Genomic DNA, 21,663 nt, shown 5'->3' with positions numbered 1-21,663 from the left:
TTGAGAATTGTGACCTCGTGGCATTACTGCCAGCGTAGACGTTGCTTGGGGAACAGAATGGTTACTCCACGTGAACCAAGGACTACCATGCTTGCATAAACGCGACGTATCTCAAAATAAGGGAACAAATGGATGTGTCTGGAATTCAGAACCACAGAGTCCGGTGTTGTCAAAACTTTGAGTCTGAAAATTAAAAACATCGCACTTTCTCTCTGCATGCTAATATTTGTATTTGGTTGATTAACTGTGTATTTTGTTGCATTTAATTTCGCTACCTTGTTCAGGTACGTGTACTTAATTTGTCCCGCTTGTGTTATGATAAACAACACGGGATTGTCGCAACCTAGCCTTTTTTTGTCATATTTTAATAAGGAACATTTATTACGGCTTTGCATAATGGCAACTAATAACCTCATTTGAATAATTTTTACGATACTTTGAGTGAAGAATATCCGGCAATTTTACAGCCTCTCCGGACTCTCTTGAAAACAAAGCCCTAATTGGTCGTATACGAACACGAGAAAGGGATGTACGCTATGGAAGATGAAATGCATCGATTTGTATATCTGTTTGATAAGAGTTAATCGAAAAGGTGATGGGATACTTACCATGAATGGGAAATAAGCTTGACAGTTTTTGATTGATGGCGTGACGTTGGGCCCCGCCCCCCTCAAGCTTTAATCTGACGACCGACTGACAGGTGTAATGTTAACGAAAAGTTAATCCGTGCGCCGAACCTGTGACACCGTTAGGATATTTCTCTTTATTGCTCCCCAAGAGAATTGTCAGACCTCAATGTAAGTTCCTTCTTTTATTGGCTTTTTCTTCTAAAAATCTTTTAAGCAATATCCTTTTACGGAAATTGTATTTAAATCTGCAGATATAAAAGAGAAACGTCTCAGTTAAAAGCGCCGCTTGATTTGCAATTGATAAATTTTTTTTGCAATGAATTGTATATACGTTGTAGAGAATTTAAACGATGATTTGATACAACAAACTGAAATGGGTAGTTATCTGATGAAAGTTTTTTTATTTGACATTAATTAAGATTGAAAAGCAAACAACGAAACACATTAGTCTTCATGGTTGATAAATCTAACCAAAGAGTTACTCAAGGAAATACCAAAACTGAAAAGCAGAACTTTGCCTGCTTTGAGGTAAACCAACAAACTTTGACATGCATCCTACAAAACGAACAACTTGTACAATAGTTTCCTTGTTTTTTGTTGTCGCTCAGAGAGTTTATTGACACGTGACAACAACCATTTCTTTTTTGTTTCATGGAGAATAATCTGTTTGACACTTTTTTTCCTTTGAATTAACTCGACCAATTATATTTCCTTTACTTACAACATCCGTTTGTCATGACAACAACGTGACGTCATATATCAAAATTAAAGCAATGTAAAAATAAAACTGCAATTAAAAAATAAAAAGTTTTGATGATGTAATCTGTATGCTTAAATTTCTTCTATACGTGTAACCAAAAATAGACTTCCCCTGACACTGTTGCAATTTTAAGCATGAATCCCTCACTTAGACCTTTGACAACACTGTTTCTTTATTAGGTAGGTGACAGCTTTCATGCCTATCGCTTTTTCCTTGCTTTTATCACACTTATACTGTGGAGACCTGACAGATGACCCAGTTGTTGTTTTACTCTGCGAGCAGACATCATGAAATCCTCATTGGGCTCTGATCTTGTGTCCTTTCGAACATTGGGACATTTCCGGAGTTCCCTGTACTTGCATTGTTTTTTAAAAGACGCGTCTTGCGGAACGAAATAAACACACATTATTTTTATCATGCATAGCTGAATATTCTTAATATACATGAATACTTATATCAACACATAAGGTGACGTAGTGGGTTTTACGCTACAATAGCACCTTGCTTTGTCCCAAGTTTTTCCGCATACGTAAAGCGAAACCGTAAAACTCACAGTGACGCCAACCAGTCATAAACAAACCAATTGCATATCTATACTTAGCTTACATTAGATTTGTTTAAAATACACGAACTGTTACTTTTCTATAGAGCTCACAATAAATATAACATTAAAACTGAAAATCAATCGGCATTTACATGCGATTACCATGCTAATGCATACTCTAATAGGTTGTCTTTTTAAGCTTTAAATCGCTATAGACACGTGTAAGTAAACGAGCATGAAAATATGTTTTTTTTTATATTCTCAGGTATTCTGGCCGATTTGCATTTAAGCTCTAAGGTTGTACCGACTGTAATAAATCCATCAAAGGTGATACTGAGATAAACTTAGTTCTTCTTTCTCCCCTGGTTGTCGTACCGTCTCTATCTTGCTCTGAATGGAACAAGTCACGTTACATCACTGAAGTTATTTCGGCAATAAACAACGTTTATTTTAGTTAATGTAGCATCTTCGTAAGTCAAGGGTTTTCGGTCCGACCCGCTCAGTTTCCCTAAGAAGGAGAGCGGAGTGGATCCAAAACATTTGGCAACGAAAATGTCAATATACCGTAATTGGCAATTGCAGTTTTTAATGACATGCAGACTAAATGATGTTTACTTCTTATGTTTGCATTTAATATTTTTCTAAATATGCATTCAATCAGTTGCATCTCTGGAGAGAACTAGGTACAGTTTCAGTCATATTTGGCCCTGTTTTAGCGTGATTTTTAAAAATATCACAGGAAATTGAAATGTAACATTTATTTTCACAAGAATACCAATACATTAAGAATCTATAAATAGTTACCTGATTAGACTTTCACAGGGTTAATTGTGACGTCACAAACAGTGCATTTTCCCGAACTTTTCATAAAAATGAGCAGAAAACACCAATTCCTTAGTAGTTTTTTAAATAGAAAAATAGGTCCGCAGCTGTCGCCCACGATGAAACTCACATAATAACTTTATCATGCGATATCACAAAAATTGTATTAATTTCGTTGTGGGCGACGACTGCGGACACACTTTTCTCTTCAAAAAACTATGAGAACAAGTGCCATTTTTCATCATTTTTGACCAAATCTTAGAGTTATGCCAAAGTGTTGAAGTCATAATTATTTTTTGAAACAAGACAAAAGTGTATAACTAGGTATTTTATATATACACATGTTCAAGATGGCATATGTGTATCTTTATGAGATTTAAACAACTTTTGAATTTTAGGGCAAATATTGAAGGAAAATGTACCTTCTTTGCAACAAGTATAGCTATGTAAGGTGTTGTTTGAGACGTTTTCATCTGTTGTTCTATCAACTGAAAATGGTCTGCAGGGTTGCTTACATAAAAAAATCTATATTTTCGCAAAGTTTAGATAAAACAGAGAAGATAATTAAAATGGTTAGTTTTCTCGCCATTGTGGTAGAGCCTCACCAAGTTAAGAAAATGGTAAAAGATTGACAACGAAGGCTCAGTAGCAAGATATAGATCGTCAAAGCAGACAGAGCAATTTGTTGTCCAACACTGTTAAGAACAGCGGTTGTTTCATTTTGATGCATTTAGAAAACAACTTTAATGAAACTGTAGCGATTTATTTACTTCTGATACCGGGTGTGATCAGTTTACAGTCGTAACTCCATTGCTTAGTGTGTTTTGAAGTCGATTCCGGGTACCATGGTACCTAGTTTCTGAATCCTCGAAATGCATGTATCACCAATTTTCCCCTCTACTAGTCTAGTTCATTTCATAGTAATGCAAAAAAATATATAAATAAATAAATGTATACTTTATTGCAAGGGGGGGGGGGTGTTGGATATACACCAATCCACTCAGACATCACTATCGTTTTGTTCTAGAGCACCAAGGCTTAATAGCATGCAATTCCTTTCATGACAGCAAAACCTCATTGCTTTCTCCATCCATAATTCAAATTATTTTGGGGATTATCATGCAATAATAACGATATTCATTAATTCAATATTTCAGCGCCTTGAGTGACTCTGTTCTTTTTGTCTTTATGTACACATTTATTGCTTTCTGGGAATAAATTAGTAACGACGGACTATATTATGCGACAAATGGACGGTAATTCAATGGCGGGTTAAAAGTTCGCGCTGTCAATATCAGAGTTTATGGGAATATACAATCTATCAATATACGGACATAACGCATATTAATTTTTTACATGTGTTTAATTTTACAGAGATAATTTCACAGAACAAGTACGACTTATTTTAAAAACATATTTTTATAATATGTGTCCGATACAATAGCGGAATTACACCCCCCCCCCCCCCCCACCCTAGGAAAAAACGAACTTCAGCTTAAAAATCAAATTCAAGTAAAAATGGTTTTCAATAAATTAGAACTGTGTCAATTTTGCGGTAAGGCTAACTGAAACGCCAATAATAAATGAGATGGTGTTTTAATGTTATGTAAATATAATTAATCTTGTGCCTGGGTTCACTTCAGGGCAGTTGTAGAAGCGTGAAATCCGGCTTTCGCACAACGATAAGACTGTTACGACAATTTCATTAATTTTGACAAATCAATCTCAATTTTCCATATCTTCCGCGTGCTTTTATCTGAATTTCCCAAAAGCAATTGCAACGAGAGAGTAAATTTGTGAGCCCATCTATTTCTGTCACCTTAAGAAAAAAGTTTTTTTGAAATGAAATTATCATAATTAAGCGGTTTTGCAAAACCAATCTTAATCGTATGAAGTGCATAAAATAATGGAAAAGAACAGTAAAAATTGTGGTCGATTTATGAAAAAAAAATGCCGAAAACAAAAGCACCTTTTTTTTTTTAAATTCAATTGAACTGTGCTCTAAGAAGCCAGACATGTTTTGCGTTCGAGTAAGAGTCTTGTGAATATTTCCTGTAAAATATTCTTTTAATTAAGACTCATTATCGAGTTTAAAGGTCAAAGTTTGGCTTTCTTCCTGTCTGATTTATAGGCTGTGTAAAACGTTTTTTGTTTTGTTTGTTTGAGGTCATTATACTTATTACAGATGTGTCTTCTGTCGTGTGAAATTACCCCATTACATGGTCCAAATAAAACGTGAATCTGTATGCTCTAAACATATGTGCATACATTGTATTATTTGTACCGTCATTAATTCCCCCAGGATATTCACAACACGTGTGAGATTTCTCCAAAATGCCAAATGTCTTGTTTTCATATTTCACAATATGTTATACAATCCCACATTTTATTTTGTACATGTACAGTTATGCGGATGGGTATTTCTGCAATTTGGCATTAAAGGGACTTAAGGACACGATTTGAGATCAAAATTTTATTTTCTATTTTTATGTATAAATTGATTTACTTGCACATTTTGAATGGTTGACGAAAATTTGAATGTTAGAAGTTATAAGAGAAATACAGCGGCAAGAATCCATTGTTTTGTAAACAAAGCTCGAGTCTTATATTTGTTTACGAATAATGTAAAGTATGAAATTACTATTGTTGACAAAATGACTCGTGGAAAAGAAGGTAAACTGATTCAATGTGTTCATAAATAATATCATCAACAGAAGAAAGCAACATTTGATTGAAACTAATACCAATAAAACACATACGTAAACAATATCAAGGCTCGAGCTTTGTTTACAAAACAAAGAATTTCAAACTCTTTATCTTGCTTTAAACTCAGTGTTTGACTTTCAAATTTTGACAAAGCATTAAAAATACCCATATTAACCATTCTAAACATTAAAAATGGAAAAATAAATGTTGAAATCTTGAGCTCAAATCGTGTCTAAGTCCCTTTAGGAGCAAAAAAAAAAGTTTACTAAAAATGTAAATGTATGAATCAACATACTAGTATAATGCACCCGATCTCGAAAAGGTTACCTTTAGGTTTATATTTACCTATAATATCTATTCGAATACCGATCAATGAGAGCAGATTATCTAAAACGGACGTTCGGTTTTTGCAATCTGTGACAGAAAGTTGTTTGGATACAATTTCTCTGCAAACCATAATTAGAACCAAAGGGGTTTGTGGTTCGTGTGTCAATTTATCTGAGAGAGAGAGAGAGAGAGAGAGAGAGAGAGAGAGAGAGAGAGAGAGAGAGAGACGCATTAAGTATATGATTACCTTCAGAACCATTAAAGTCTACTTCATTGTAAACCGTCTATTTTTGTAAGTCATTTGTTAATTAATATGCAGTCGACTCGGGCTTTAGCCCTTGTAATTATTACAGGTGACTCAAGAACCAGTAATTGACAAAGAGGACTTCGGCGATTTATTTTTATAGAAAGATTTCCTGTTACTCCAAAAAATCAGAACAGTTACTCATTATAATGGCACTGTCATTTGCACTTTAAGATATTTCCCAGTATGCAATTGCGGCTACGGTGATTAATTAAAGTGACATGCAGGCAGATCCCTAGTTCCCTTGACATTCTGTTTTCGCCCCACGAAGGACTCGAGCATAAGGCACAGCTTCCTGATGCGCCAAATTGATAGGTTCGATTTTGCGCTACTAAAGGATATGTATTTTTAGGAGCAAAATAACTTATTAATGATGTGCACATGCTGGGAATAAACAAGAGAAGCATTGGTGGTTAACCATTGTTATTTTTTTTGTCATTGAAAAATAATAAATCTTTTTTAATTGATAACATAACGGAAGCGAGATCCCAAACTAAACGGACATACGTTCAATCTTATCTTGCAGATTTTGGGTGGGTTCCATTTGGTAATAAGAATTAATGACAATAAACACCAATAGAATTTGAAGAATTGTTGCAAATGTATTGCAAGAACAACGTTTTTTAAAAAAACTTTTCTTTCCTGCGTTCGGTATCTTGAGAAAAAATCTTCTTTCATAAACCAACTCCACGTCGCCTTCTTAAGATGCTTGAACAAGGTGTACTGGTATCAAGAGATGGAAGAATCAATATAAATCACAAGTGCTGGTTTCCAGTTTCCTTTAAGATCAAGAATAAAACTGTTGACCCCCAAAATCCGCCTCATACGACCGTCTTACGCTATTTGACAATTTGATGACTTTTTTCACGGAATGACGTGTGTCTATCTGCCATTTCGACGCAGAGCTTTTGGCGTAGTAATGTGCTACTAAAGCTGCTACTATACACGGCGTCATTGAATGAAACTGGATTCCAGCGGAATCGATAGTATTTTCCTATAAACTACGACAAATTAATGCCGACCCCACCAATTATTCCCATCGGTTGTAGGAAAACTTTATGGCAGAACGGATTGCTTTGAGAATCGGATCGTAGCATAATCAAGTTAAATTTGTGCAACGTTTCATCAATTTTTAATTGGATTCTGTCCTACATTTTGTTTGTTTCTGTGGCCTCAACCTACACTGCAATATTTCGTCAGGATGAAAACCCGAAAAGGGAAACGCAGTTAGAGCGATGCACACATGAAATGCGGGGGAGGGAATTGGGGTGATTGGGTTGATGGTGTAAATAACACCTTTTCAATTTTGGACTTTACTAGTTTTAAATACGTAACATGTTTATTGAAAACCAAAGTAGGTATACTTTGTTTACCATAACCTTTTGGGGGTGGAGGAGAAAGATATTACCAGTTTTAAATACGTAACATGTTTATTGACAAACAAAACTGGGTGCGTTGTTGATCGTTACTTTTGGGGGTGGAGGGGGAAGCAGAGAATGGAAAGGCAAAATAAAATAATTACTGTTTGCATCATTTACCAATTCCTTTTGGGGGTTAAAAATTAAAGGTGGGGCAGGGAATAGAATGGGGAAGACAGGATAGTACATCGGTCAGCGACATTTGTCTTGGAGTATAATAAGTCAATTTCTTATTCTCAATGCTGTCCTCATCAACAATCAATAAGGTTCTGTCTAGTTCGTTACTACATTCATTGTACTCGGGGATAACCTTCCAAAAGTTGACAAAACGGCAAGCAACATGATGTCTGCTACGAGAATTATTACATGTCTTGCAATTCAATAGTCTTGATTGTCCGGTCTTCCAGGGATTTGAGTTTTCTTTCCCCAGGTCTTTTTGTTTTTTTTGTTTTTTGTTTGTTGTATTTTTTGTTATAACCATTCTTTTCAAAACAGAAATTGTGTTTTCGACGAAGCACTAGGGTTGCTCATAAGGTTTAAATTGTGTGTACTGAAAACTGAATTCAGTATTACATATATTGGTGAAACTATGATATTTTCATCCATAATGCATATTGACAATTTGCATATTATTTTAATATCAAAAAAGGTTTTTCATATCAAAAAACGTCTTCTGAAATATGAATGAAAACGATTTTATGACCAATTGACACTTTTCTAACACTTGCCTAACACTTTCACTATTTTAAGTGAAACTTTGAATTATTTTGACAAATTGCTCACTATTGGGATGTGAATTTGAGTAAGATCGATGCATGCAAAAATGTCGTTTATATGAGCTTAATTAGGTCTTATAAAAAAAGCAATCATTATTCACAGAACTCGTAATGATCGGCAATAATTAAGCCCGGCTCTGAGTGGGAAAGGTGTGGGTTGAATTTCAAGCCTCTATTTTGATTTTTATTGAATTAAACTCCCATCTTCAAGCCTTCTTGAGTACTGTGCCATTCCAGACTCTAATAATACTATCGGTAGTCCGAAGAAAAAAATACAGTGGGTTTATTCCGTTCTATAACGGATTTTTTTTTTGTTTATTATGTAAGATTGAGACAACCGATATTTCGAACACTTGCAGGTTTTTGAGTTTGCGGGTGATCCGTCGTATCTGACATTGTATTAAAGAAAAAGCACCCACGGATATGACGTTCGGAACACTCCCTCCATAGTTGATGTTTCTGGAGGTCTAAATATGGAATCGTTATTGATCCTCTATCACACTGGAGAATTATTATTATGCTATTTATATTTGCGAAGACTTGACGAACATCGCGTACGTCCTGTTCATATTGCAAAAAATGGTCTCTCCAAGTTGCATTGATAGTACACTTATTGTCACTGAATATGTCGTCTGCGACATATTGCGCTACCGGACGCACGGTTCATTTGTGCTACCGAACAGCTGAGCACATACGGTTCAAGTATTTAGCAAGTTGGTTAGGATATATGAATTGATTGAGCATTAAGGCAACTTAATGGACCCTTCAGGCCAATTGATGCCATTCGTGCCCGGGGAAACAGTTGATAGACCCATTGATTAAAAACTCGAAAAACAGAAACTGTTGATAGTTTATTTTGTGAGATTAGTATATTTGTTGTAATTGTGCATTATATCAGTGACGATCACACCGTCTCACGCACAATTCTCGGGTTGTTGAGGGATTTTTATTTTTCAATATTGCACGATAAGGACATCAACGTGACCCCAACGGCACACCCTCGAGATTACGCTGTAACGACGTCAATTTATTGTGCAAATTCATTTCAAAAGTAGGGGTTTGGGGGGTCGGCGTCGATTTCTCGATTGGCGACTATGTCACGATTAAATGTGTACTATACAGGGACGAAGGCAAGCGTATCTAGTCATCTACTACTACTCTCGACCACTATCAATAAATCTCCAATGATAATTACAGATTTGTTGCTCGTTGTGGTGTGTACTTAATGGGGGCTCTCCGACGCATGCGTTAAAACTGTAATACAGATATCAAATTTTCATTAAATGACGATTGATATTTTTTTGAATGATAATTAGTTATTTAATTTCCTGAAAAGATAAAACTATTATTATGGTTAAGAGAAAGTATGCTTAATGACTGTTCATTTCAACCTCGCTTTCTCCACAGAAAACATAGGCCCGGTCGCTCCGTTTTTATATCAATTAATCAAGCACTGACATCAGTTTCCCCGAACAATGATCATATCCTGAAAATTTAATGCTAGATTTGCATATTTTCCTGTCATAGATTGCTAACCTTTCTCTGAAAAAAATGCCGAGCACGTTTCTATACAGCTAGATTACCTGCGTTTGATACGAACGACAGCAGTGACAGCCTTTAATACTTATGGTTTTAAGTTTATTCCTCTACCAATGATTTTTTTTAAATTTTCAATTTGAGTACAAATTTAATTACCATTTCTAAGAATACAAGAAATCTTGCATTAAATCTTGTGGCGACCACCAACATATAAATCAAAATATCCATCCATCTCCATCAAAATGGAGAATGATCAAAGATAATCACTACTTGAAAGCTAAACCTTCCACAGCTTTGTGTATAGCATTATTAAAAGGGGCAGAAAATGTCAGTCTATTTTTTTTAAATACTTTTTGATTGCCGACCGATATTGAAAATATTATATCATTCCCCTTTTACATGTATGCAAACGCCCTCTTCCCCCTTTTAGCAATCCCCTTTTTAATAAAGCCATCTACGGGTTTTGAAAGCCTACAACTCACAATTTGGCTTCGCGTTTCATCTTATGAAGTCAAAGACAGCGCTAAATTAGGAAATAGATCAAAATATCTATGAAAATAAGAGATCGCATTGTAAACACGCAAGCTCGATACGTTATTACATTATGAGAGAAAGCCAATAGGTCGTATCACTTTATATCCACGATCACCAATTGTCAATAATGGCATATAGAACAATTCCACTCTATTGGAGGGGGGAGGGGGTGTGTCATTTCTCGGTTTTCAGAAGGGAATAAAACTATATATACGATATTGGAATGGGAAAAGGATGCAAATTTTTTGGAAAAGATGAAATCAAAAGAATAAAAAAAATCCCCTAATCCTTTCTTAATATAAAGACGGGTAGTAAAATACAAGTCTTGTGATCAATCAGGCCAGAAAACAGAGATGTAAAGACAAAAAGAGAAAGCTAAGGTGTCCGCTTGATTAATAGATGTCTCCAGGGCCGTGGAGTTTATGCCCCAAACATTAGAGTTGTTTTGAGCAATTCCAGCTTGTAAAGAGAGATCCGCTTGTCGGTACATAAAAGACAAGGAACGGATCGGAATGTATGTAAAGGAACAGTGGCAAAGAATTAGTGTCTTATTTCCGTCTACGGCCCGAATCCGTACTAATTTATGCAGTTATAAACATTGCGAGCATAAAAACTCGTTTTCCTTTGATAATTGATATCCGGAACATAATGTGAGTTAACGATAAATATATAAAAAAAAAAACCAGCAACCTGAAATGATCATCCCGATTGGAGCTCCAAATGATGACGAAAATCGTAGTGTTCGTTTGTGTAAACAAGTTCTACTGTTTGTGACACAGAATTTGACGTATTTATTAACGGATTTAGTAAACTGCTGTTACAGTGTTTTTCGGTTTTGTTTGCGCCCTTGGGTAGAAATTATCCCTTCATAAGCAAAGACATGTTTTGTAACCTGAAAAGGTTCCGGGTTTTAGGTCGAAAGTCCTTCTTTCGTGTTTTTAATTGTTTGGCGAGTTAGATCCATAATAAGCTATAATCTTTCATTACTCCCCTTTTTGCACCGCAGCATCGCTATTTGATTATATAACTACCATAGACCATCAATTAAACCGCTTCAGATATAAGTACTCCAGCTACTTTCTATAAGGACTTGATAATTATTAACTATTTCCTTTTTTCATTCATGTCTATGACCGAGTTCATTATAGTATGCCACGTGTATACCAGGATCTACCAAACCGACCGAATATAATCATCTACATTGAAATATACCGACAAAACATTTTGATATGAATTAAAATCCAGCTAAAACTAGATCTTGTCAAATTTACTAGCAATCGTAATAATTTTTTTTCTCGGAAAAAGGGGAGCACCCAATGCATAATATATATGTAACTCGCGACACCAATTTCCTCCCTGTAGCTATTATAGATGGTTCAAGGCAAGGGGAAGACCTATAGAACTATAAAAAAAAGTTCAGCCTGAACAAAATTATATAAAATTTGTCAATTACAACGCAGCCTCTCCGACTCGTGTCACGGCCTAGGAACAAAATTACCTGTATCTTCACACCTGTCGCTTCCTGCTCGGGGCCACCAATACATTTATCATCAATTGTCCGAGCTTCGGCTTTTTACCCGCGGACATGATAGTACAGTGGTAGCAGAAATATCAATTTCTAGGGTATTATCCCCTCTTTATCGGTTTTAATCTGCTTAATTTGTTTCTAAAGCAATGTACCTATAAACAATTAAGGTCCAGCTAGAGGGGATTCGTGAAAGAGAGAGAAAGAAAGATACATTTTCATTTTTTTATTCTTGCGGCAACAACATATACATACAAACAAGGTATATTGACCTAAAATAACCCACTGAATGTTTATTTGCTTCGAACATGTGTAGATATATTAGCAAATAGCTTGTTAGTAAATTGAAAATATCCTGTTAGAAATATGACCAGCATAATCGAATATATATAAATCGAGCGTGCATTTATTGACTTACTGTAATGTATGTATATGGTTTGTTCGCAACAAGCAATCGCTCTATCTACCGTTCAACAAGTGTTGATATTATGCTGATGGGGCAAGTTTTAAGTGGATGGAAAATTCAACAGGTGCGCGTCCTTTAGATTGAGCAAATTTAGATCGAACTGGTCGAAATTTAATTTTACAGCGGAAGCTTAAATAGGTTTAACATGTCTCTTTTAGTAGTTTACAATGCTAGTACTTGGGAGACGGAGGCTTAACACGCGCAGCTTATTTTCAGTTCAAAATTATGCTCCGAGTTGCGTTCGAACTATAAATGCAGTAATAGATGTTAGTACATATAGAGTGTCAACAACATCTGCCCCATTTGACTGATTTTCCCTGAAGTATAATTGGACCCACACGATTTTTCAGTAAGATTCAGCATTTGGTTGAAACAGATGAAAGTGACATATAGGCTCGTTTATAAACCGATAAGCTGGCCTCTACAATTCGTATGTCTGTGTGTGTGTGGCAATAAATTTTGCGCAGTAACCTCGTCGAGAAATTGATGACCATTTCGTTAAATGAATTGTCTATTTACTATGAATAAAATTAACAGGTGCTATGAAAACGATTTACGACTGTTTTTTTTTCATGTTATAGGCCGTCTTCGGAAGGCTAAAACCCGCGTGGTATAAAAATTATTATTCTTAATGAAAAAATGATATTCTGTCGGAAAATGACAAATTAATTCCATTTTCAATCACCTGGATTAATCGCCCGGCCCTCGGAAATGACAGTTTTAGTAGTTCTATAATGGTGACTTCAGTGAAATCTGAATGTAGACGTTCACTTTGCACAGTATTGATCACAAACAATATACCGTGATTTTACATCGCTAACTTTCCACCGCCCCATTGAACAAAATCAATCTCCTGCATCAAAATATACGGGCGAATCCTGCCAAAAATTCACGTTTAACTACAGTATTTAATATTCTTGTTTTAAATCAAAATCAGTGTATTCTAACAGAGGTTTGTGTGATTTTTTTTTCGGTGTGATACCGGATTGCAGTAAAAAAATTTCCTGGTTATAGGGGAGCGATTTTCATACATAATTACGCAATTATCGTCAAAAAACATACCCTGAGTCTACATCATTCATTAAACCTCTTTTTTCAATATTTTACAGATTTTTCTGCTCGTCGCGTTACGTTATAGCCCCTGGCTCTACCGGATCAGCCTAAGCACTCTGCCTGTACCCCAAGCATCGTCTGTTGACACCCACTCTGATCGTGCGTAGAGTACGGCGAACGCCTGGGCGAGACAACGTCATATTTTCATTGGCTACTTCGAATCGATTGATAATTACTACAAACTCTCGTATTATGTGTGTGTTATCATCAGGATATTAATTCCCTTTACGCGGCAGACGACAGTCACTAGAACTGGCAGTTGACATTATAGTAGCTATAGCAAGAGAAAACGGGACTGTCAAAATCGGACAGGGAATTTTTCCTTGAAAGACAAACGCATGATTTTACACGAATTCCCAGCATTGGTGAAACATAAAAGGACTTTCTTAATATTTAAATTGAATTGAAGGATTTCTCACGCAAACTTTTCAAGTAAGTATCTCACTATGCATGAATGGGCGTTTAATGAATGAGTGCATACTTTGAGAGAGAGAGAGAGAGAGAGAGAGAGAGAGAGAGAGAGAGAGAGAGAGAGGAGTTTGTTTTTAAAAAAATACTATACATATGTAAAAGATATTTGCGGTTTTATCGTATCGTCGGTTTTTTAACATAGAATATTAGCATATAGATCATTCAAATTCATGTAATATAAGGTAAAATGTCAAGTGCCCTTGTTTTCTTCAAAATAATTAGGACGCTGACTTTCGCAAATCAAAGAACTTGTCTACGTACTTGAGTTTGGCCTTCAAAACCTTCGAAACCCCCGAGAGGGAGAGAGAGAGATAGATATAGTCGAAACCGTGAAGTAAAAGAGAGAGGGTTTAATCTACAAATTAAAACATTGTAAAACGGCAGCGTTTTGAAAATTAGGTTTAATTCCCAGAGATAAGCGTATATATGTGCTCATCCTGATAACGTTAAACCCTAGGAGTAACGCCTGACGAACGAGTTCATGTATAGTGTCGGCACTCAACTGTAGAGATAGGACCATGATATAGGTAAAACTCACTTGCTTTTATTTCAGTTCTACTTTCCTTTGATGTACCTCATCATTTTTTACACACCCCCCCCCCCGGTTCATTTTTATTCCTAACGTGTTACACTATTTGCCGTCATTTCGGCGACTGAGAAGTGTAAATTTGATTTAAAAAGCTTCTATACTTTAATGCAGGTTCGTACATTTTTAATCAACTGTTGTTCTGATTTCAACAAGTTGTTCTTTCGTATTTGCAGTAAAAAAAATGTTCGAATGCATCGTTTTCATGCCAAATTAGTGTTATCTGTATCTTTTCCATTCTTTGCCTTCATTGCAGAAAATACAACATTTTCTCGCAATTCTTTGGAGCAGCCAATTTTTCATCCTTGATATTTGAGAAATTGATTTTACTAGACCAACTGTGTAGCTTAATGTAGAACAAGTACATCGATAAAAGTGGATGATAAAATGAATATTAAACAGATATAAAACCGTAATGTAGCAAAGTAAAGTGGCGGAGTACTATTCACCCCCCAATAACCGATGTATCGTGCAGGGTGTCGGGGAAATGTGACAATAGCTTATCGATCCCCTCGCTGCAATTAAGTCGTTGACAAAGCCTGACACGTTACCCGTCAGGGAAGACAATTTCTCGTTAGCTTCTGTCAGTTTTTATGACAAGACACAAATTTCGGGCTTCTTCCTTCGTTCTGCGAAAAGAAAACAATTTAGCCACTGGTCACACGGGAGAGAGACGTTAATTTCTTTCCTTCTTGACAGTTTGATACCGGGTTTTTTTACTCGGAAATGTAATCTTCACAATAGGCGAAAAACCTCCTTAAAAATGAGATACTGCACAGACCAGGGTCATATGTTCTACAGGTGCATATATAGGCTATCTCCGTCTGACATTATGTGAGAGAGAGAGAGAGAGAGAGATATATTTGACATGTGCTTCCTTCGTGCTTTCATGAGTGTTGGCAGTGAAAAGTCCGTTGTTTTATCTCCCGAGGAATCCGGGCTGTCGCTCGGAGCTGCAGCATTCCTCTGGTTCCAGGCGACTTCCGTGCAGAAGGGGTGTCCTGTAGCCAAAATACGGGGGTACATCCGGGTTGTTTACCGGTAACCAACCCAGTCTCTCGTCTGCTCAGAAATAGCAACATCTGTGATCGATCTATTTTTCTCCCTAAAAATCCTCATGGTTAAACAATTCATGCACATGTCTTTAAAAGACATAAGTGACAGTGTTTTTGCTATTAATTTCTTATTAAACTTTTTTTTGGCGGAAATCGAACAGAAAATCACATTGAAGTAGATCGTGTTGTTAGGATGAATGTACGCAGAAACAAGACATAATTATTGAAATTACAAGTCAGTTTGTCCTCAGTGACTCACGCCGCCAAATAAAAAAATGTTCAAACCAATGATATCAAATCAATGGGTTTTTAAGAAATATATATATTTTTTACCGAACGACCAGACCAGGTACATGTCAAGCAATGCCTCGACAAAAATTCCCCATAATTCATTTTTGTAGAGAAGTGATATTTTTGATTGATTGCCCACAAGACACCAGTGTTTGACAATAAAATGTCATTTTGAAATGAATAGGACACACTGTCAGGTTTTACGGTCATCATTTGGTATTTGTCCATTTCAGGGGAGAGAGAGAAAGAATAAAAGGACACCCATCCATCATTATTATCCAATTTACATGCACAATCTTTATATATATACGTGTATGTGCGCTTAGATTGAGTACCTGTTTAATTATGATGTCACAAAAAAGAGCGAAAACATCAAACACAATTGCATGTAAATGCGGGGTCTGTTTATCTACGCGAAGACCTTTTAGTGATAAGACCTCGTCCTATAAACAATGGTCTTGTTGGTATTGACATTTCATGCTGAAAACGAATTCATTCTGCAGCGGGTTCACAAAACAACCATTCAAACGCATTTGTCTTTCTGGATCGATTAATTGAAGTAATTGAGAGAAAATTATCCGTACTACGTGGGGGCGTGCAGAGGATTTTTAAATTTAGATTGGCCTAAAATATGACGTCTCGGTCTGTTGGTATTACGGCCAAAACATTGAGGGGGAGGGAATTGTCAGGTACAATAGAAAAATGTAAACTTTTGTAGCAAACGACCTTTAAATGATCATGAAAATAAACAGACGGATAGAAAAGGGGGACATTATCTTTATCGTGAGAACTCGGTGCATGACGAAGGTTTTGTTCTGTCAATCAATAGGGCGAGCTAAATATAATCTTTGAGGACATGCAGTTGGTAGCAGCATTAAGATTCACTTGGAATAAACTTTTATTTGAAAACTTTTGTAAATAGAGTGACGACGTTACCTTTAATTAGTCGAACGTCGGCACGACACGGAAACCAAATGATCACCCTTCCACTTTAGTTGCGTCAAAGGTCGCTCTTTTTAAAAATATCAGAATTATGATAATTTACCTGTGTGATTAGTCTTTTTATTTGAAGTGCGGGTTATAGGTAAATCACAATTCAAATGATCCAAGTTTAAATATTGTGTAATTTACTGACGATAGAAAATGACAGTGTTTCCTGGTAGCTCCTTCTATCTTTTCAGGCGATGCGATCGGGCAAACACAGCGCCATGACTTCCACTCTGGAGTTCGACAACGCAGACGACATGGAGCAGACGACAGCGGATGGATTCTGGGACTTGCCCGGATTGAGAGCCACAGATTACCAAATAAGGAAAAGGGCCAGACGCGAAGGGCCAGCATCACCCTCTGATTCGGGTACCAGCTCAACAACAGACATGACAGATGATGGCGAACAGAGAAAAATGAAAAGCCCGAAAAAGTCTGCAAAGCGCCGTAAGGGTTTCAACGCCCGTGAGCGTAACTTACGTCGCCTCGAAAGCAATGAACGTGAAAGACAGAGAATGCACTCTTTGAATGACGCTTTCGGAGCTCTGAGAGAAGTGATTCCACACATTAAATTGGACAGAAAACTTTCAAAGATAGAGACACTGACACTAGCCAAGAACTACATCAAAGCCCTTACAAATGTGATATGTGAAATGCGAGGCGAAAAAACACCTTACAGTTTTGACAGCTCCTCCAGTAAAAAGGACCTGGGTCAAGATGAAGATGAAGAGGAAGAGGAAGAGGAGGAGGAGGAGGGAGAGGGAGAGGAAAGTGAAAGCATGCTGAGTGTGGACACGGTGGAAAGCGTGGATATTGAAAACACCACAAATTCTCCATACGATGATCGGAGTTTCTTGTGAAAGGATTTCATCTCCATAAATCATAGACGGATGACTGTGCAAATGTCAACGTTTTGTTTAGTTCATGGATTTTGGATGGTTACAAAATGGGGATATGCGACATTATCATTCTGAGCTCATTAATGAATTCCAACTTGTGTTCGCCGTTTCTAGTGTCACGCTATATTCCGGGCACGTGGATTCTCTGTTGCTTTTTTGTAAATTATTTGCTTGAGAGATGTGGCGTCTAGTTTCCGGATTCTAATTCCACCAGCCAATAGGAAAATGAATTCATTGATATTCCAATAGCATGCTACAGTTTCCATCGCCAAAACCCCCGATCATTTACAACTTGGATCACGAACACAGTCGACATATTAAGGTGTATACACAGTGAATCTCGAAAGGAAGAAAACCTAGAGACAACAATTGTTTGCCAGTGTAATTGAAATACTCAAAATACCATTTTCTATCCTTGTATACGTGAAGAATATTCAAGGCAACTGCAAAGAATTATTTTTCCCCTTAGGGCATGTCAGCTATATATTATATTAAAATACGGCTGAAAAAATTCAAGTCATGTAGTAAGGTAGTTTATTTTTGACACGCTTGTACATATTTGTATTTATTTAACCGTGTAGATACAGCTAATCTGAGGACATGTGGGTCACGACTATGTTAAGGTAGTCTCACGTTTCTGCAGTGGGCTCTTGTCACCTGGTTTCTCCCGATCACTTCACACGCGTGGCTAAGCTTTGGTGCTATACAATACATTACCCTCGCCTATCTATTTTGTTTTCAAATAGTTTCTCAAAACCATTCCATCTTCGAGACAATTTTAAAGTCCAAATGCAAGAATGCTTTTTCATTAAGAAGTGCTTTTCAGGATTTTTTTTGGTTAAGTTTAAATCCCAAACCATCGCTCATCTGGTCCCTTTTGCAAAGAAAAAATAAATAAAATTATCTCCCTTATGTAGGTGATGATCATCCTTAAGAGAATATATAAAAAGGCGTTTGACCTTTACAACACCTCCCTTTCATTGATTATAGTACAGTAATTAAATGTTGAACTAATGATGGCATTCTTTATCCGATGATGAGGAGTTTGCTCGATGTGATATTGATTATAGAGAAGAATTTCATTCATTGGGGAGGTAAGACCGAGTATGCGTAGGAAAAAGAAAAGCCTCTCCTATAACTATGGGCATTGTCCAGTCGTAAATGAATTGCATTTGAAGGTAACTCTCCTCAACGTCTCTTCAGTCTATCCGAACTGCAAAACTGTCTCTCGATCTAACGATAGCTCTTGTTTATTCGATATCTAGTAATAACGTTGAGTGGGTATTGGCCATTTTGAGTTTTATCGTGGGACGTGGAGCTCGTTTTTCCATTTTTATTCCATTGAAAAAAATCTGTGACACTTTTGGCACTTTTTTTCCAAATCTTGTCAGTTAGTGGTTTTTGGTTTTTTTGTTCTTTTTTGGCTTTTTATGAGAAACGTTTGAAAATACAACACATTGCCAGGGAGTGAATGAAAAGAGCCTGGTTGTCGTTCTAAGCGTAGCTTTAGCTTAGCTGCAGACAAGACCGTCTTAGTCCTCTTTGACTTTCTTTTTGTTTTTTTCACTTACAATTGTGGTGAAGGTTCTAAGAAAGTCCATTCATGCTTGAATTATTTATTCACCTTCATCCCCCACCCCCTTTTTTTAGATGAACTTTTTTTTGTTATGATCGATGTATAGGCATATAAAATACACGACAACAATAACTATACATCCGGATATGTACATATTTTTCTGTATTATCGCGTATCATTGCATCTCATATTAAAACCATATTTATTTTTGCTAAATGTATTTAATTGTGTCACTCATATTGCATATATGGTTATTATATAATATATATTTACCCATTTGTGTATTTTATCCCTGTTGGTCATTGCTGTGTGCCTTTAGTTTTCTTTAAGAATATGAATTTCATAAAGTAACACCATTTATATCAATTTGATTTGTATTTATCAGTGATGCGTATCCTTTGAATAAGGTAAACATGTACGCTGTTATGGAAATCGAGGCATTATTTTTATCATATACCCATGGAATTGGGACATCTTTAAGTTATTAACATACCATACAATTGTCTGATCCTGTTTACTTGATTGTATGATTCTAGTTCTGTAGTACTGGTACAACTAACAGGCACATTGGAACATTCTGTAATTGATAGCTAAATCTGTTCTTGTTACCGTAAGCTATTGCAGTTTAGTACAACTTTAGGAGAATCTGAGTTTTGCTGATGTTAGCTTGTGTTTAAGTGAATCACTCCAAATTTCCTAGAACTTATTTTAGTTATCTGATCAGTTACTCCCCCCCCCCCCTTCTTCCGAATCTCTCAATATTGAAACAATTTATGTCGTTAGGATTCAGTGCTTTTATTTTGGAATTGTATGTGTCATAAGTAGATTTAAACTAATTTATTCACGTAATTCGTGCAGTACGAAGACTTAAAGTGTAAGTGATTCATTTTAAGCCCTGGCTGACTTCAACCATATAGATAATTTTAAAAAATTCAGTTTCACCTGCTTAATTATCTTTATGGCAATAAGTTTTTTTCATCAGTACTAAGTAATTAATGAAATTATGTTAATTTTAACATTTTCTTTTTTAAGTCACGCTATTTTGATTAAATTACCATGACCCTACAAAAATACACGTGTCATTGATTTCCACACGTGAACTTCATTTTCATTTATATAGGCATCAACATGATAGACATATTTATTTAATAATTAAGGACACATGTTAATTACATTGAGAATGGTTGTGAGCTGGTCGTTGTTTTGTGGGTATTAAAAGGAAGAACCTTCAGAATTCTTCCCATTAATTACTCCTTTTTTTTTTGTTACATAATTATTTTGATAAACTATATTTAATTTTGTAAGAAAATAGACATGAAAAAAAAAATCTTGATAAAAACATTTTTTATACGATAGAAATGATCCGAAGAATTCCAATCTGATGATACAATATAGCATTATGGATAGAAAAGTCTGACAAAACATGAAATGTACCTCTAATTTCGAAGGGAGTTGGTTGTTTTCATATGCAGCACAGATCTGTCCTCTAGCTGCAAATTTTCCTTGCCAATAAGATAACAACTCCTTTGAAAGGTTGTATAAATATTATATTTTGATATGCATTCACTAGATTTTCCACTATTGAAATGAAGAATATACGTAAATGTGCTTCCTTCCCTTTTCCATATAGTGTATGTATCGACCCGTATTTGCATAGCCTGCTTGTATACGTTTTGCTTCATAGCATTTTATCAATTGCAATTTTCTTTATTTCACTTTTCTTTTTTATTTCATGAGATTTGCAATAAAATGCATTTTTTTTGTAAAAAGCTGGATTATAGTTGAAAAGGGTGTTTTCTGACTATTTAGTTTATTTATGAAAAAAAAGTTAACACAGAGGGACATAGTTATTGTCATATTTTGATCAATTGAAAGGTTGTTGATTTAAACAAATATAACATACAAAATCATCATATTTATAAATATATTTTGTGTTATGATATTCAACCTTTTGAATTCAAATTATAGACAGTTTGACATTTGTCTCCTTCTCCAGAATACTGTCCATTGCGTTGTTGATTTATGGGAACAATTTTGTTTTTTGCTCCTAATGTTTTTTTAAAAAATAATGTTATTACTCATGATATAGATTTTAAGAATACTGTTTGACATAAAAGATGGAAAAATGAAAAAATAGTAATAAAACTATTGTTTGACAGAATCATTTCTTTGTATCAAAACTGCGAAAAGTACATAATAAAATATTTTTCTATTGCAACACCTGTGTCTTTGTATTATTTATCTGTGTCTATATTTTAGTTTTTAAGATTGCTAAAAGGATGTGCTCTGAGCAGATGGTTTCATATATCATATACATGTATATGAATTATATTTT

The 21,663-nt window shown here is 35.7% G+C and overlaps 1 protein-coding gene across 5 annotated transcripts; it reads left to right on the top strand.

The window, feature by feature from the left end:
• Window positions 1–677: 677 nt before the first annotated feature.
• LOC128166824 (neurogenic differentiation factor 4-like) lies at window positions 678–21,546 on the top strand. Of its 5 annotated transcripts, XM_052832224.1 has the most exons (3): window positions 678–797; window positions 13,460–13,895; window positions 17,048–21,546. In XM_052832224.1, the coding sequence occupies exon 3, from the start codon at window positions 17,051–17,053 to the stop codon at window positions 17,711–17,713; it is 663 nt and encodes a 220-aa protein (XP_052688184.1). In that variant the 5' UTR covers window positions 678–797; window positions 13,460–13,895; window positions 17,048–17,050; the 3' UTR covers window positions 17,714–21,546. The 5 variants fall into 5 exon arrangements, with proteins under 5 accessions (XP_052688184.1, XP_052688187.1, XP_052688186.1 ...); XM_052832227.1 differs by lacking the exon at window positions 13,460–13,895 and having other exon boundaries at window positions 691–797; XM_052832226.1 differs by lacking the exons at window positions 678–797; window positions 13,460–13,895 and adding an exon at window positions 14,148–14,461.
• The last annotated feature ends 117 nt before the right edge of the window (window positions 21,547–21,663 follow it).

The sequence above is a fragment of the Crassostrea angulata genome, chromosome 10 (genome assembly GCF_025612915.1).
Source record: "Crassostrea angulata isolate pt1a10 chromosome 10, ASM2561291v2, whole genome shotgun sequence".
Taxonomy (NCBI): Eukaryota; Metazoa; Mollusca; class Bivalvia; order Ostreida; family Ostreidae; genus Magallana; species Magallana angulata.
The sequence above is the reverse complement of the archived record's forward strand: the minus strand, read 5'-3'. Positions and strand labels throughout refer to the sequence as shown.